The 16,701-nt window shown below is 51.3% G+C and overlaps 1 protein-coding gene across 2 annotated transcripts in view; it reads right to left on the reverse strand.

Annotated features, from left to right (window-relative positions):
• Positions 1-16,701, reverse strand: part of PMP22 (peripheral myelin protein 22) — a 32,284-nt gene that overhangs the window by 12,280 nt on the left and 3,303 nt on the right. For both annotated transcript variants that reach the window (XM_038536948.1, XM_038536947.1), the window contains exons 2-3: positions 15,388-15,499; positions 13,801-13,900 (exon numbers count right to left, since the gene is read on the reverse strand). In XM_038536948.1, the coding sequence (XP_038392876.1) occupies positions 13,801-13,900; positions 15,388-15,465 (178 nt within the window). In that variant the 5' untranslated portion in view covers positions 15,466-15,499. The remainder of the gene's footprint in view (positions 1-13,800; positions 13,901-15,387; positions 15,500-16,701) is intronic.

Here is a 16,701-nt window from a genome sequence, read left to right on the forward strand (position 1 = left end):
TATCTGAGTGGAGCCTGGGTGGCTCAGTGGTTGAGCGTGTGCCTTCAACTCAGGTTGTGATCCCGAGGTCCTGGGATCTTGTCCTGATTGGGCTCCCCACAGGGAGCCTGCTTCTCCCTCTGCCTGTGTCTCTGCCCCTCTCTTCTCTCTCTCTCTCTCTCTGTCTCATGAATAAATAGATAAAACCTTTAAAAAAAACATATTTAATGGTGCTCAACCTTTTAGTATCTAGGAAAATGCAATGAAATGCACAAGGAATGTGATGCCAATGTTTATCAAATTGGCAAAAAGCAAAAGGGTTGATAGCATCAAGAGAGTACACGTACAATAGATAACCTCTGTACACTGTTCAGAGGAATGATAATATGATAATCCTGTGACTGGCAATTTGGAAGAATACATTTTAATCCTTAAATGCCCATAATATGAGTCCACAATGTAATTACTATATTCTGGATAAATACTTAAACATATACTCAAAGAGAAATGAATAAGGATGTTCATCGTACCATCACTCCTATGAGTGGAAACAAGTTAGGGTAAATGACTACAATGGAGTATTTTGCAACAGTTAAAAAAATCACAACTTCGAAAATGAACAATCTTTGAAAGATCTCCAAGATGATGAAAAGACTAAGGTGTACACACAACAGGATGTCACTGTGTAAATACACACCCAAAAACTACATAAGGAGGTGTGAATATGCACACACACACACACACATCAATGTGTGTGTGTGTGTGTGTTCACTGGAAAAAGAGCCAAAGACGTGCCAGAGTGATATTCACACTGCCTCCACGAACTGGAGCTGGAATGGAGGAGAGTTTGGTTTTTGGTTGAGATCTCTATCATTTGATTTATTTTTAATAAGGAGAATGCTTTCATGTAAAATTTGAATAATTAAAAATAATCTAAAAGACCCCAAGGTACACTAGACATTGCCGGTCATAATAGGCAAGGACGCTAAAATTCGAAGAAGAGTTGGAATCTGGACAGGACTGATCTTCCATTTGCAGAGAGGAAAGACACTTATCCTTCCCTCAAATGCTATCAAATCAGAAGCTGCACATGGGAAGCAGGGGTGGGGGAAGAACAGCAGCGCTGAGCCAGAAGGGAGCAGCCTCCGCTCCAGCCTCAGGAGGCTGCCTGAGTAGTCCAAACGCCTGTCAGTATTAATCAGAAGGAAGCCCACGATGTCCTCGCGGCTTCTGCACTGCAGAGGCCACTGCTCCAGACCCAGAATCCTTCACCTGGACCGGACTAGGCCAGGAGAGCAGGGAGGTATCCCGGCTCAGGACACGGCAGGGGTTCCATCCCATAGGAGGATACGCGAAGCCTGACCACCAGCAGTCGCGTGCTCCAGTTACAGTGGTCCAGGGGATGGCTCTGTCACCTGCTTCTGCGGACCATCGGCTTAACTTGCCACTTACCACGTGCCTGGCCTTGAATTTCTCTTCTCTGACGGGGCATACTGACTGGCTGGTCGGCCTGGCGCAATGATCAAACATGCTGATATGAAAGCTCTGTCAAAGGATGATGCCAAGTACCTCATTTAAAAAGCTGATGTTAGGAGCACCTGGGTGGCTCGGTCGGTTGAGTGTCTGCCTTCCACTAAGGGTGTGATCCCGGGGTCCCAGGATTGAGCCCCGAGTCGGCTCCCTGCTCAGTGAGGAGCCTGTTTCTCTCTCTCTCTCCTACCTTCTTCCACCCCCACACATGCTCCCTTGTTCCCGATCTCACTCTATCTCAAATAAATAAATAAAAAGTTTTTTTTTAAAAAAGCTGATGTTGAGGACCAGAGTAAATAAGCATTTACAGACTGTTCCAGCAGATGGTTTACTCCATCTGCGTCACTCCCATAATGATTGATGGGGACCACAGTGCTCACACAAGCCACCATATCGTTGAAGCACCAACCAGAACTGCAGAAGTATTTGGAAGTATTTGCAAATTATCTGTAAAGAGTCAGACCGTGAATATTTTAGGCTTTGCAAGTCACAGGTCTGGTGTCCATGGCAACTATTCGGTTTTGGCATCTTAACACAAAATGGGTCTTAGTCAATATGTAAATGAATGGGTGTGGCCCACTCCCCCAATAAATCCTTATTTACAAAATCGGGCAGTGGGCCAGATTTGGCCTGCAGGCTTCAGTGGCTAACCTCTGCTATGGCAAAGCAAAGCAGATGTACCAGATGTCATTATTAGGGTAGAGAGGTATCCGATATAAGGGACAGAGCTATCGATGACAAACCTGCTCTGTACAGAGCGAACCTAACAGGCCACCACTCCAAGCGGCAGATCTGAGCTCCTCTCCGAGCCCCGGTGCAGAGACACACTTTGGCTCCGATTGCAAGTTTGCAATCATCCGCTGAGCCCGTCACGATCACCCAGGGTCATCCTGCAGGCCCCAAGTGGATGCCTAGGTAAGTATTTGTGGAATTGCTCGTGGCAGCGTTTTAATCTCCAACCCTGGTGCGAGGCACAGGGATCAGAAGGCCTAAAACTCTCCGCAGACTTGGTTCTAAGGCCCCCGCCAGGCCCAGGAGCTGCTGACAGCTTTGTGACAGGCGGGCCCAGCTCCCCCGGCAGACAAGGGCAAGCTTGAGTTACTCAGTGATCAAAGCTCACCTCAAGGTCAGATTCCTGCGGCCGTGGCAGCTTAGCAGTGAAGGAAGTACATGTTCCCCCGCAGCTGTATTCTTAGCCCGGCCTGCAGTCCAGGGAGCTACGGGCTCCGAAAGGATGAAGGAAGCACTTTTAAATGCACCAGATCTTCTGGGCCCTTCCGCACCTTTCATTACAGAACCACCTGCCCCTCCCATCCCCTGCTCCGCCTGGAGTCCCGCTCTGGGGAATTCAGAAAAGCTTCCTGACTCAGTCAAGAGGACCGGTTTTCTTGGAAGGGAGAGGAAAGGGCAGATGCGGGAGAGTCAGAGCAAACACAAGGGAGCCCAGGAGAGAATAAAACCTCCAAGAAAGAGGCCATCAGAGGGGATGGATCCCAAGGGCAAGAGATCAGACTGCACAGTGGCATAATGCTAGGCTGCTTTCAAAAGCATGTGACCAAGGGACGCCTGGGTGGCTCAGTGGTTGAGTCTTTGGCTCAGGATGTGATCTCAGAGTCCCAGGATCCAGTCCCAAATTGGGCTCCCTGCAGGGAGCCTGCTTCTCCCTCTGCCTGTGTCTCTGCCTCTCTCTCTCAATCTCTCTCTCTCTCTCTCTGTGTGTGTGTGTGTCTCTCATGAATAAATAAGTAAAGTCTTTTTTAAAAAATAAAAATAAATTAAAAAAATAAAAAATCATGTGACCAAAAAATAATAATAATAATTTAAAAAATAAAAGATTTTTTTTAAAAAAGCACGTGACCACCAAGGCCTGGCTCTCCCCACCTGCCCTCCCATCACACCCTGCCATTGTCGTTCCTTCTCCATATGAATGCCATTCCAGGAATAGCTGAGTTGCCAAGAGGTCTCTATCCAGGCTTCACCCACTAGCTGCAGTATGTGCAGGGCTGAGCGCGTGGGGCTCTGGCTTCTTCCTCATCCAGACCAGCTGATGGCTTTGAAAGAAGGTTCAGGTCTCAGGCTGAATGCAAACCAGAGGGGAAAGCTCTGTGCTGTGCGGGCCCTCAGCCCACAGATCTGGGCCCAGAACTCAGAGACCAGGAAGGCCACATGGGGAGGAGGTCCTTTCAGAGTCTAACTTTTATCTGTGGCTTAATATCAACAGTCTTCTGCTATGGGAAAATAATACAGCACAGAGGTACCTGAAAATATGAAGCTGTCAGAGGCTTCCTTTATTTCCAGTTGGAAAATTCTAGTAACTAGAGGATCAGGTTAGGCTAGGCTGTGTTTGTTTCTCAAAGAATTGTCGTGGGACCACTTTTTAATCAACCCACCGGTTGATTAAAAAAACAAAAACAGGGCACCTGAGTGGCTCAGCAATTGAGCCTCTGCCTTTGGCTCAGGTCGTGATCCCAGAGTCCTGGATCGAGTCCCGTATCAGGCTCCTTGTAGGGAGCCTGCTTCTCCCTCTGCCTGGGTCTCTGCCTCTCTCTCTGTGTCTCATGAATAAATAAATAAAATCCTTAAAAAAAACAAGAGGGGATGGGTTCCATGGTCAAGTCCATTAACCTCCCTCCTTGGATGTTAATTCCAAGGCGCAATAAAATATTAAAGGCTCAGAGAATTCTTGCCATAAAGGAAGAAGCCTTCTTAAGTTTCAAATTTGTGTGTTTTTCAAATTGACTCATCAGAAAACCTTTTTTGTTTCAAGAACAGACCACTTGGAACAGTTGGATTGGGCCAGAGAAATGGCAGTCCAGGACAGAAACGCATTGTTTCTGAGCTGTACTCTCTGAGAGTGTACAGTGGATGAGGGGGGACGCCCGCATTATTCTAAGGATCTTTGGGCCTGAAAGGCATTTTCCACATAATAATAACCCGAAGCCCCCTCTCCTCTTAATCCCAAAAGTATTTTTGAAAAGGCCAAGCACCATGGTGATTAAGAGCTAGAATCAAAGGACACCTGGGTGGCTTAATGGTTGAGCGACTGCCTTCCCTTCAGGTTGTGATCCCAGGATCCTAGGATCAGTCCCACATCGGGCTCCCCACAGGGAAGCTGCTTCTCCCTCTGCCTGTGTCTCTGCTTCTCTGTGTGTGTCTCTCATGAATAAATAAATAAAATCTTTATTTAAAAAAAGAGCTTGAATTGAGCCCCTACCTCACTGGTCACAATAATCCCCCCTTCCCCTAGCACAATGCCCTAATCTCCCTTGCACACCTACTGAAATTCTACCCAATTTCCACGGCCCATCTCAAAGGCCACCTCTGCTCACGACTGTCCCCCACGCCATGTCACAATTATATCCTGAATATGAAGAGGCCCCACGACGTGATGTGGAAGGTGTCAACTCCAGGCCCTACCTCCGTACTCGTTCTACTGGGCAACCAGGGCACCTGCCCCAGGGTCCCAGTTTGTTAGAGGCAGGCCCAGTGCAAAAAAGCAAGGACTCCTGGTGTCCTTTCTACTGGGTTTTCCACCACAATACACGGAGGTAGTGGTGATGGTGGTACTGACAAGTTCAATGATGTTTTGAAATCTGATGAATTAAATGATCCTGCTGCCCTGCTTTAGGTTTAGAATTCACAGGAGCTGGGGAGGGAGGAGGGCAAGGTCACGAGGTCTCCCTCATCTCTGCTCATGGACCCCTGCAAAGCCAAACCAGCACCACCCCCCATCCCGCATCCGAGGGGCAAGAGGAGGCTCATGCCTGCTTTCTAGAGGCAGTACTTGACACCAGAGAAGCCACTGAGAGAAGGAGGCATCACCCAGACAAGGGAAGACCCTCCAATCTGAGTACTTGAAGTCAGCCTAGGGACCCTTCATGGCTTGAGGATGAGCCATGCCTAGCACATCATTAGAAATGACCGGACATAAGAGGGGACACGCTTAGGTCCAACACAGTCACTGCTTCGTGCCAATACCTCATGGCACTCCTCCCATCACTGACCACTCTTTCCCAATCCCTTCCACTAACTCTGACCCTCACGCCATTTAATCACTGGAGTATCCCGACCCTCAGCTCTGGACTCTGTTCCTTTCTTCCTAACCCCCCCTCTCTCAACTCCCTAGGTAAGACCATTCAGCTCTAGACACAACACCCTCCCGTAGGGATGAGTGACTCCCATATTTGGATGTCTAGCGGAGGCCTCCGCCATGAGCTGCCAACTTGTACATCCCAGGGCTCTGCTCCCATTCCATAATCTCAACATAACAGCCAGATGAGCTCTCAAAACATGGATGGAATCATCCACTCTTCTGCTTAAAACCCTTCACGGTGTCCTCATCATCCTCCTCAGTCCAAAGCCTTGCAATCTGGCCCCAAACCCCTCAAACCTCACCTTACATCTTATACCCCTTCCTCCAGCCAGCACACTCAGCCACACTGGCCTCTTTTCATTACAGGATGGATCCCTCCCATCTCCATCCATAAGACAGGGAAAGAAGGAAGACACCTTCCATAACTGGCTCCCCCCAATATGGTGACTTTCCATGTCATCTCCCTGTTTCCTTCAGAGTCTTTTCCACTGCCTACATTTGAGTATTTTTTGTATATCCTTGTCTCCACCAAGTAACCGTGAGCCCCACTAGAGCAAAGGCTGGGTCTTTCTGGTTTGGCTCTGTGTGGTCAGCTTGTGGAGCAGTGCCTGGTACATCAGATGCATTCAACATATTTAAGGAATATAAATGAAAGGACTGTGCTATTAGCTCTTCGAAAATGGGAGGCCCTCTTTAAAGGTAGTGAGTTCCCCATCACTAGGAGGATAAACATGGGGTGGGCACAGTGAAGAAGGAGGGCATCAGCTCAGATGTGGCAGGAGAGGGATGGACCTGATGACACGCCCAGACCCCTACCAACATTGAGAGTCTATGTGTGTGCCCGTGGAGAACACTCAGGAGGCTTCATGCCAGACATCCTTCTCTCAAGCTCTGAAAAACCAACGCCCACAACCTTGGGCCGCATTATGGCCAATCCCCACTCCTGAAATATAAGAGGTGCTTTCTTGACTCAGTTGGAACCCTGGAAACTGAAATTCTTTGAAAAAGCAAAGACTGAGCTTCAAGGGCCATGTGGTTGAGACTCAGGTTTGAACAAGCGTTCAGAATTAACTCCTGGATGTTGGCATCTGATGAGAAACTCTGCGGGTTGAAACATTAGCATTATGACACCACATCCCATCCCCTGTGCCTCCCTCACCCGCCAGGGCCTCAGCAAACCCACAAGGGCCTGTAAAATCAAGAGCCATCACTTGGGTAGAGATTGTGGGTTGGCCCAGAGAGCAACGGAGATTTTAAATTGCAAAACATGAACTCATAAATGCAGAGGGCCTCCTGTGTTCTCTAAAGCCTGACCAAGAGCTGAGCCACAGAGGAGGAAATGGTCTGATGTCCTTGCCGAAATGACAATGCCACCAAATGGATTTAAAAAAGAGAGAGAAATCTGGAATCTTGGAAGACACAGACAACAACTGACCGCTGAGGCTCAAGCTAGGGGCTCCCGAGATTGGCAAGCTTTATATTTCTCTAATTTTCAATCCAAAGCGTCAGTCTCATGCTGCCCACAACCTGATTGCCATGAATTTGTTGTTGCCATTGTTGCTTAGAACAGAAAGAAAAAGCATCAACTGCTCATTTTCTTGGCTTGGGATCCTGGCTCTAGCCCACACTCTGGCACAGCAGACCTGCCTGGAGTCACTGGGAAATGGGGGTGCATGTGTGCAGCTGCCCTCAGACATGAGAGGTGGCCCTGTATGTTCTGGGGACAGACTGGAGGAGGGCCTTGTTTTTTCCTTCATGCTTTCGTGTTCAGCATGGGCCCTCTCTTTTAAAATGAAGAGAATTCAAGAACATACACATTTTATGTGTGGACACCTCGGTATGAAAAAGTTTGTGAGCTCTCTTCTGAGACAAAGGAGGACTTTTTCAGTGGGGGCAGGGCACAGGAGACAGGTTTTATGAAAGATGGAGTCTGTGAACCCAATGAAGACCAGGCCAAGCAAAGGGGCAGGCAAGGTCAGGGCTGGGCCTGTCCAGCGCCTGGGGTCCCAAGCAGCCCAGGGCCTGAGTCCAATACTCCGACCCACTCGGCTACCCACCAGGTCCACGTAGATAAAACAAAAAGTGGGAGAATGCATGTGTGTATTTGGACCTAAAATGTGCAGACTCTGGAGAATTCAAAACAAAAAACATTAGTTGGGTCAATGCAAGGCACAGGTCTTGTGGAACCTTCTGGGTCGGTAGATTTTAAACTCACTCACTGTGTAAAGGCTTCCAGGACTTAGGGAGAAGGTTCAGTGCATCCACCCCGACTCCCCAGATCCCAACTAGAGCTGCTCAGATCTTATTAGTTCGAAAACCAAGGCTCCAGGAACTGGCCTCATCTGTCTCTGGATGGATGTCTGCTCGTGTGGATGCTGCCCCACGGGCCTGTCTGTTGTACCTCGAGGCTCCACTGTCCTACTCAAGGCAGAGAGAACCTATGTGTTACCCGATACTAATTTCCTATCAGGAAATAACATTATGGCTATATGGAAAATTAGATGTGAAATAGGTAGATTCCTAGGGGATTTTCTATGAAAATAAAAAATCTCAACGAAGAAGATGAGCACGATGGTGGAGGAAGGGCAAGCAATGATGAAAGTGATAAGAATCCCACGTCTCAGGACAATCACCAGACAGTCATCAGTGCATTTCTACTACCAAAGATGTCTCATATGTTCCGCCCCCTAAATGATCCGGGCTGCCACTCCAACTTGGAGTAAAACGGACAGCTGAAAGATGCATATAAAACATAGCAGGTCTGGGTGCCCGGGCGGCTGGGTTGGTTGAGCCTCTGCCTTCAGCTCAGGTCATGATCCCAGGGTCCTGGGATCTAGCCCCGCATTGGGCTCCCTGTTCAGAGGGGAACTACTTCTCCCTCTGTGTGCTCTCTCTCTCAAATAAATAAATAAATCTTTAAATCAATCAATCAATCAATAAATCAATCAATCCAGCCAGTCTAAATGAGATCAGAAAAAGTAGAAACGCACCTGTATGCACCAACTGCCTACTAGGCTCTAGAAGGACCTATAGACAGGCCTACTCTTCTGCCCCTCGGCCTCTGTCTTCCCACGCTCTGGCCTGCCCTCCAGCCCTCCTCGCTGCCAGGCCCCTCCCCTGCCCTGAGGCCTGCATTGAGTGGCCCTTCTGCCTGGAACCTGCCCCAGATGTACAGATGGATGCCTCCCGGTCATCCTCAAGGGGTCAATCCGACAAGAAGCCTCCCACCCCCAGCCCCGGCCCTCATTACACATTACCCTGTCTCACTCTCTCTGCACTTCCCATCCTTGGCCCCAAATTATCCATGTTCTTTGGCTGTTTTTATCGCCCGGTGAAATGCAAGCTCTTCTTCACTCTTGTATCCTGGGCGTGTATAACAGTATCTAGTCGTGGTAGGCATCCATGAGTAGCTGTGCACCAAAGAACAGGAGAAGGGAGAAAGGGGGAGGGGAGGACCTTGGGATGGGAAGTTCATGGTCAAGGAAGTAAGAGGAGGCTAGAGTTCCAAGATGATGGGGGAGAAGAGATGGGAGATGAGGGTTCATGGGAACAGATCATTCAGGTAGATTCCTATGCAATTTGGTAAAGATCTTCATCTGAAGACTGAGACCAAGGCAGGGACTCTAAAATGCTTCAAGCCCAGAGTCCAAGGACTGGCTTTGGGTTTTTAAAAATATCACCCTGGGGATCCCTGGGTGGCTCAGAGGTTTAGCACCTGCCTTTGGCCCACGGCATGATCCTGGAGTCCCAGGATCGAGTCCCACATCGGGCTCTCTGCATGGAGCCTGCTTCTCCCTCTGCCTGTGTCTCTGACTCTTTCTCTCTTTGTGTGTCTCTCATGAATAAATAAATAAAATCTTACAAAATAAATAAATAAATAAATAAATAAATAAATAAATAAATAAATAAATAAAATAAAAATATCAACCTGGATTCAGTATGAAAAGCAAGTCACAGGGCAGCCTGGGTGGCTCAGTGGTTTAGTGCCGGCCTTCAGCCCAGGGTGTGGTCCTGGAGACCCCGGATCAAGTCCCACGTCAGGCTCCCTGCATGGAGCCTGCTTCTCCCTCTGCCTGTGTCTCTGCCTCTCTCTCTCTCTCTGTCTCTCTCTCTCTATGTCTCTCGTGAATAAATAAATAAAATCTTAAAAAAGAAAAAAAAAGAAAAGCAAGTCACAAATAAAGAAGAGAAAGGTGGGGAGTTCAGGGGCTGCCTCCGGGGCTCTGATAAGTCCTGCAAGGTATGGCGACCCACAAGGGAATGGCCAATGGCCGGGGGTTGCCCTATGATGGCACTGAGGAGCAAGGACGAAATGCATGCAGACATTAGCAGCATTCACTAAAATCCTAAACCCTGTCAGAGAGGTGGGGTTCGGTGGAAGACACGGACTGGTTTGGGGATGCCCATGAGACAGCCCCGTGGAAATGTTTAGAAGGTAGCTGGATATGCAAGTCTGGAATTCACAAGAGAAGTCTAGGCTGGAAGAAAAATAACAAAGATCCCAACCAGAACAGTGGGGTGGTGTTTCAAGCCAGGCTTACTGGGAGGTGCTCACTATTAAATTTCTAGGAATTAAGAAGCCATGTTTCTTACAAAGACAAATGACTACATTCTCAGCCTCCCTTGTTAAAAGGTGTGGCCGTGTGACTAAGTTCCTGTACAAGACAGAGGCAGAAGTGTGTGGTCTATCTGAAGACATTTCATAAAAAGGGAAGGGCACACATTTCTTCTCCTCTCTTCTCCACCCTATTGCCTGAAGTGTGGATGAGATGGCTGGTGCCCCAGCAGCCCTTTTGTCCATGAGAATGAGGACCAAATCCAAGGGATGGCAAAGAAATGAGCTAGAAAGTGCCTGGGTCTCTGACAACTTCATACGAGTGCCATAAATTATCTTATTTAAGCCACTGCCCCTTGAAGATGTTCTGTTATATGCATTCAGTCTTAATCCTAACCAGAATATTAGCCGACTGGCCCAACACGTCCCTGGCATCGCAGTCCCCTTGCTGTTGGTCACGTCATTGCCTTGATAGGGAATATCCTCCTCCTTGCCTGTATTTATTTAAATCCTGCCCATCCTCTGGAGGATGGATCAAATTCCACCTCCCACACGAGACCTCCCTTCCACTTCCTCCCCTGAACTCTGGCGCTGCCTGCCTGCCCCCACTCCTTGGGCATCTGGCCTACACTGCCTTCACAGTGATTCATCCCTCCGCACTTATCCCCTGGCTCCTCAAAGAGGCTCGGGAACCAGCAAATAAATTGAGAAAACAAGAAGGCAGGCAGGATTGAGGGCGGCTAGTAAGAAATCTGAAACCACTTCCAGTATCAAGAGGTAGCAAGAGGGAAAGATGTGACATCTCTTTCAAACTATGTACCACAGCTGTTTGACCACCATGAGGTGAGGGTCACTGTTCATAGAGATGACAAAGGCCACAATGACCCCTGGAGGGGGGCCAAGCCCAGGCCCCACAAACCTACAAACACAATCCCCTTCAGGAAAAAACCAGCAAGTCAGATCAACCAACCTATGTTCACCAGACACACCTGTAACGTGCTCTTTGCAAATCAGTTTCAGTAAAGAATTACTTGGATGCCTTCGATAAAAAGTGTGTTTGGAACATCCTGAGAGCAAACTCACGGACCAAGGGAAGTGGCTCCCGACTTAAGATAGTTCATTCGTAAAGACCGTCTCATTTTGTAATTATATGTTTTTGCGTCTACTGTTCGCCACGGAAATTGGTCAACCGGATCAGCAAGGTGGAGGAGGTCCAGAGGATTCCCCTCTATCAGATCTGACATCGCAGCTCACGCTGACCCACCAGGGAGATGTCGGCAAGGTCAACAGCTACTGGAGAAGCTTCCATGGAAACTTCTAACTTAGAAGAAGCCCAAATCCAAACCAACCCAGCTTACTTAAGGGCGTGTCCAGATTCCCTCAACACATCAGAGAAAGCAGATGTGGAGGAGGGAGACCCCACGCTCCAGGGTCCGCCCCCCACCTCGCTGAGCAACAAGAAAAACCCCAAAGTCATTGTCAAGGAACCCAAGGAATGAGCTTGGCGCATAAAGAGCCAGTTGAAAGATGAGAAGTTTCCTGATGCAAGTGACACTGGTGCCTCTTTGAGATGGGCTGCTGGCCCAAGAACAGCCCGACACAACCACGGCAGGTGCGGCAAGAAGGGTCACAGACCCCGACCTGAGGACCACTCTCCTTCCGATACACGGTTTGAGCACAACTCAGATGGCTGCTCCTCTGTCCCCTCCGGACCTAAGAGTCCAGGATTCGGCCCCAACCTCATGTGGCCAAACGCCTCTAGGGAAGGGTGACTGTGGACACTGCCGCTGGCCTCAGGGAAAGCCGCTCACCCTCTGGGGCCCGGTCACCACTTGTGACCACCAGGTGTCAGCAGCGAGCGGGGCGCCTCCCATCCTGAGGCTTCAGGGAACTTGAGCCAGACCCTGAAGGGGGGGGGGGAGGGCGCACCGGATGCTGTGGCTTTGGGGCCAGGCAGGGCTCCGGCCTTGTTCTCCCGCAGGCATGAGTGCTTCATTCCATTTGCCAGCTCACCGTGCAAACTCATGGTGCCACCTCGAGGATGTTTTCAATGCAGCATCTTTCACGCACTCAGAGGAAAGATTTGGGACTGCTTGCTTCGGTAAGGACGGAGGCCTTTCTTTTTTTGAGGCCCAGAAAAGTGACGACATTAAGTACGGTTTTCTACTCCTTGCCTCTCCTCCCCACATAAGCTCCCAATAGCTATTCTAGAAGTTTCTCTTTATACTGAGGTTCAAGAGGCTCGGTTTGTAATGCTTCAGTGACAGCTTGCGTGTGGAACCCACAGGAGGCAAAGCCCAGCAAAGAAACTGCACTGTGGGAAGCCAGAATGGAGGGCCCCTTCACTGCTTTACTGTGCTGGATCGAAGCTGCTCTCTCTCACTGGTTGTAGCATCTTCAACAGAAATACTGGATAGGGGGGCACCTGGGTGGCTCAGTAGTTGAGCCTCTGCCTTTGGCTCAGGTTGTCATCCTGGGGTCCTGGGATCAAGTCCCACATCGGACTCCCCACAGGGAGCCTGCTTCTCCCTCTGCCTGTGTCCCTGCCTCTCTCTCTGTGTCTCTCATGAATAAATAAATAAAATCTTTAAAAATAAAAAAGAAATACTGGATCATGAACACCTTTAGCAACAAGGCAGGCCGTCCGTATTTTATTGGTCTTTTAAAACCCAGGATGACAAGAAAGCTCTGTACGTCCTAAAGCTACTCCCCTCTCCAGGCTGAGGATAGATGCTTTGAAACAGGAGACCATGCCAAGCCAACCCCACTATGTCCTCAACACCAAGCACTACAGCTCCTTCCATAGTGGCTCCTTCCATTTAGAAGCCACTAAACAGCACCTGGCCACCCAAAAGAGGCACCCTCCTTCCTTGGCCTCTCCACATCCAAAGACACAGGGCTCCCTGCTGAGGACTGCTCTCTCTGAGTACTTGAGATCTCTAGTGGGTGCTTCACTGCCAATTATCCCCTTAACTTGGATCCAAGTAAGCCTGGTTTCAAGTATCACAAGCAATGGTGCTGAGGACAGAGGAAGGAACACAATCCTCTGGATGAAGGGCCCTCCTGGGCTCAGCTAACATTCTCCCAATAGCTTCAAGTTCCTGTCTTGCCACAAGGAAACACTCAAAAGTTTTGATGCTAAATGGCACCAGGGAGGCCCACCACTTAGAAAAGCAGTCTTGTAAATGTGGGATCAAAAGCTGGCCCAACCACCCTTGGGACTGTCACTGAAACAGGACATTTCTGGATAGAGACAGCTACCAAAGCAAAGATGCCAGTTGGATCCAAAGTCCGACTGGGGTCTGCCTAAAGTCTTGCCACTGTGCCACCTTGACTGCTTGCTTATCTGTGTCTGCATTTCTTTGCACACAGGAAGCATCACACCAAGTGACAAGAGGGCACTCCAGGGCATCTTCCCAAATACAGATGATGTACAGTAAATACCCAGGGTCTTGGCTTAACCAGCCCAACTTCTGTTCCTCTCATCTTGTCTTGGATTCCTGGTCCCCTGTTGCATTCTGCGCCCCACCCCAGCGACGACTTTGGAGCCGTGTCTTCCAAGAACAAGCGTTTCCAGGTCTGGACTGAGAAACATGGCACCAACAGACAAGGGCAAGCGTGTAGAGCAAAAAGCCAGTCTCACCGTTTGCTGATGATGAGTGACAGTGGTGGACGTTGCCTGCCGAGGACGTGCTACAGTTCTGCCAGAGGTCAGTGGCGTGTCCATTGCCCACGACCCATTGCTAGAAAGAACCAGACATCTTAAGTCAGACGAGCCCGGTGAGGAACCAAGGAAGGGGGAGGTAAGAGCAGCCTCCTCCACTCATCTAGCCAGCCTGCCCCTGCCCTGCCCTGCCCTGCCCTGCCCTGTCCTGCCCAGTATGGCCTGGCCAGAGGTCACAGTTATGCTGGAGAAAGGAGAGACGTGGTGGGCTGGCTCAGACATGGTGTTGCGGGGAGCCCCAGGGTTTACAAGTAGAAAGCACACTGTCATTAGAAAAATAGCATGCACGCGTCAGCTAGTACGTGCAGAAGTATGTACTCCGACAGGAGCCACGGCCTCGGCCCACGGCACCTGCATGGGAGCCAGCTCTTGTCCTGGATCCCCTGAGTGTCTGTCCCACCTCTCTGAGCCCATCTCCTTACCTATTATTATTCCTATTAATCCGATAAGAGTCTTTAAGATGTTGTAAAGGTGCTTATAAATGATAGAACAATCCACAAGTCCCCAACATCAATATTTCTCGTTCTGACATAATTATCTCTCATCCTTTGAAAGGCACGGGAAAATCATGCCTGGGATTTGCCTTATATTAAAAAGTTAAAGCCAGAGCCACAAGACAGCCTGAGTCTGTGCTCATCCTCACAGCCAAGGAAGGAAGTTTCAAATTTAAGGTGCTTGGGATGCCTGGCTGGCTCAGTGGATGAGTGATTGCCTTCCATTCAGGGCGTGGTCCTGGGGTCCTGGTGATCCTGGGGTCCTGGGATCAAGTCCCATATGGGGCTCCCCACGGGGAGCCTGCTTCTCCCTCTGCCTATGTCTCTGCCTCTCTTTCTTTCTCTCATGAACAAATAAATAAAATCTTAAAAAAAAAATCTAAGGTGCTTAATGTTTGAAGTCTCTGTGACCCAAGAGACCCTGATGACCTGTTCCTATAGTGGAGGCTTATCTGATGGTGGAAGGTGCTGTGTCCACATCATAAAACAGAACAGGGGGCTGTGAACTCTTTTCTGGAAGAACCCATTTTAACTTTTCAATCTCCAGCCCTCCAGGGTGTTTTATGAACCAAGTCACCCATCTGACCTATGTATGACACGTGGAGAAAAACAAAACTTCATAAATACTCTGCTTCCTTCCTCCACGAATCTACAGCGGGGGGTGTGGGGGGGGGGGAGTAAACGCTAAGCTAGTCTCATCAAATGGAAGTCGGGGAACCCTGGCTCTGTTCTGAAATTATTTGGCACACGGGGAGGCCTGCGCAGCTGACCTAGCGCGGCGATTGCTTCCTTCCTACCCCATGAATCTGCTCGGGTTTTCTCAAAACAACTGAAAGGGGGCAGACTGCCAGAAACTGCGAAGACGCCCCGGGACGACGTCTGAGACTTGACGTTGTCTGCAAATAACGACCGGGCGCTGAGGGCGAGGCAGGCGCCGCTGGACCTGCCTCCGGGAGGCCGAGCCCCGGGCTAGGGGGTGTTGGGGGGCCGGGGTGCCCCGCCCGCCACTCACGCTGACGATCGTGGAGACGAACAGCAGCACCAGCACGGCGACGTGGAGGACGATGATACCCAGCAACAGCAGGAGCATTCTGGCGGCGAGTGGTGCTCAGCGGAGGTCCTGCCTGCGGGGACACGGAGCCCGAGCGGGGCGTGAGGCCGGGCGAGCCGCGGAGGAGGAGCGCGGGGGGCGGGTCCCCGCGCCCGCGGAATGCAGGGGCCTGGCGCCGCGCCCGCCCGCCCGCCACCGCCGCCGCCGCCGCCGGGCGCCGGCCGAGAGAGGGCAGCAGCCGACCGCAGCATCCCCGCCCGCAGCCGCCCGCCACCCGACAGCCCCCGCTTGGGGAACAGAACAAGGGGTACGCACGCACGTCTAAGTCACCCCAGGAGGAGGGGCGTTCCCGGCAGCCGGGCGGAGGCCACGGCACACCTCCACCCACCCGGGTTGCCTCCGGGCACAGCCCCGCGTGGGGAAGGGGGCAGGAGGCGGGCAGGGTGCCCCCTTCCTCTACCGAGGTGGGGGGGCGGGTAGGGGGCAGGAGGCAGGCGCCCGGATTTCTGCCCGAGGCCTGGGGACCCGGCGGCACCGGCCAGGGAGAGCGCGGCTGGGAGCTGGTTTCCCACACCCGCTGCGCTCCGCACTCCGTTAGCTCCCGAGCTCCCACCCGGTCGGGCCAGCGCGGGGGCGCCGTCCTGGCCCTCGGGAGAGGAGGCGCACAGCCGGGGGCGCGCGGGCAGGAAAGAGCCGCCGCCGGAGAGTGGCCGGGTCCCCCGCTTGCCGCCCACCGCGCGCGTCCCCGGCGGCCCCCGTGGGCCGGGCCCTGCGCTCCCCTACCCGGGCTGGGCCCTGGGCGGTTCGCCGGGGTCCCGGCTGCCCCCCGCGCCCCCCTCCCCGGCACGCACAGCCAAGACGCAACCCGGTCCAGCTCCAGCCTCGGCGCGCCGGGACGCGCGCCCAGAAGCCTGCACGGAGGGGGCCAGACGTCGGGTGCGAAGGGACCGCAGCCCGCCAGGGCCGGCAGGGCGTCCTCCCTCCTCGGCTAGCCCCTCCTGCCGTCCTAGCCCCTCATTTTACAGTCCTTGGGGGAACTGAAGACCCGCGTGACCCGTTAGGCGGATACGTGTGGCTCCGAAAACCCTGCTGCTCTTGAGGGGGCGTTTCAGTACAAGGCCTTGGGCCAGGGAGACGACGTTTCAATAACTCAGTTTTAATTTAAAAAGTACCCGATATGCCGGGCCCCTCCGTTGCGCTGCATAAGCAACACATTCAACGGGAAGAAATAAGGTTCTCTGATGTCTCCCAGAAGGTTTAAATTAAATCCAGGGG

Source organism: Canis lupus, chromosome 5 (genome assembly GCF_011100685.1).
Source record: "Canis lupus familiaris isolate Mischka breed German Shepherd chromosome 5, alternate assembly UU_Cfam_GSD_1.0, whole genome shotgun sequence".
Classification (NCBI taxonomy): Eukaryota; Metazoa; Chordata; class Mammalia; order Carnivora; family Canidae; genus Canis; species Canis lupus.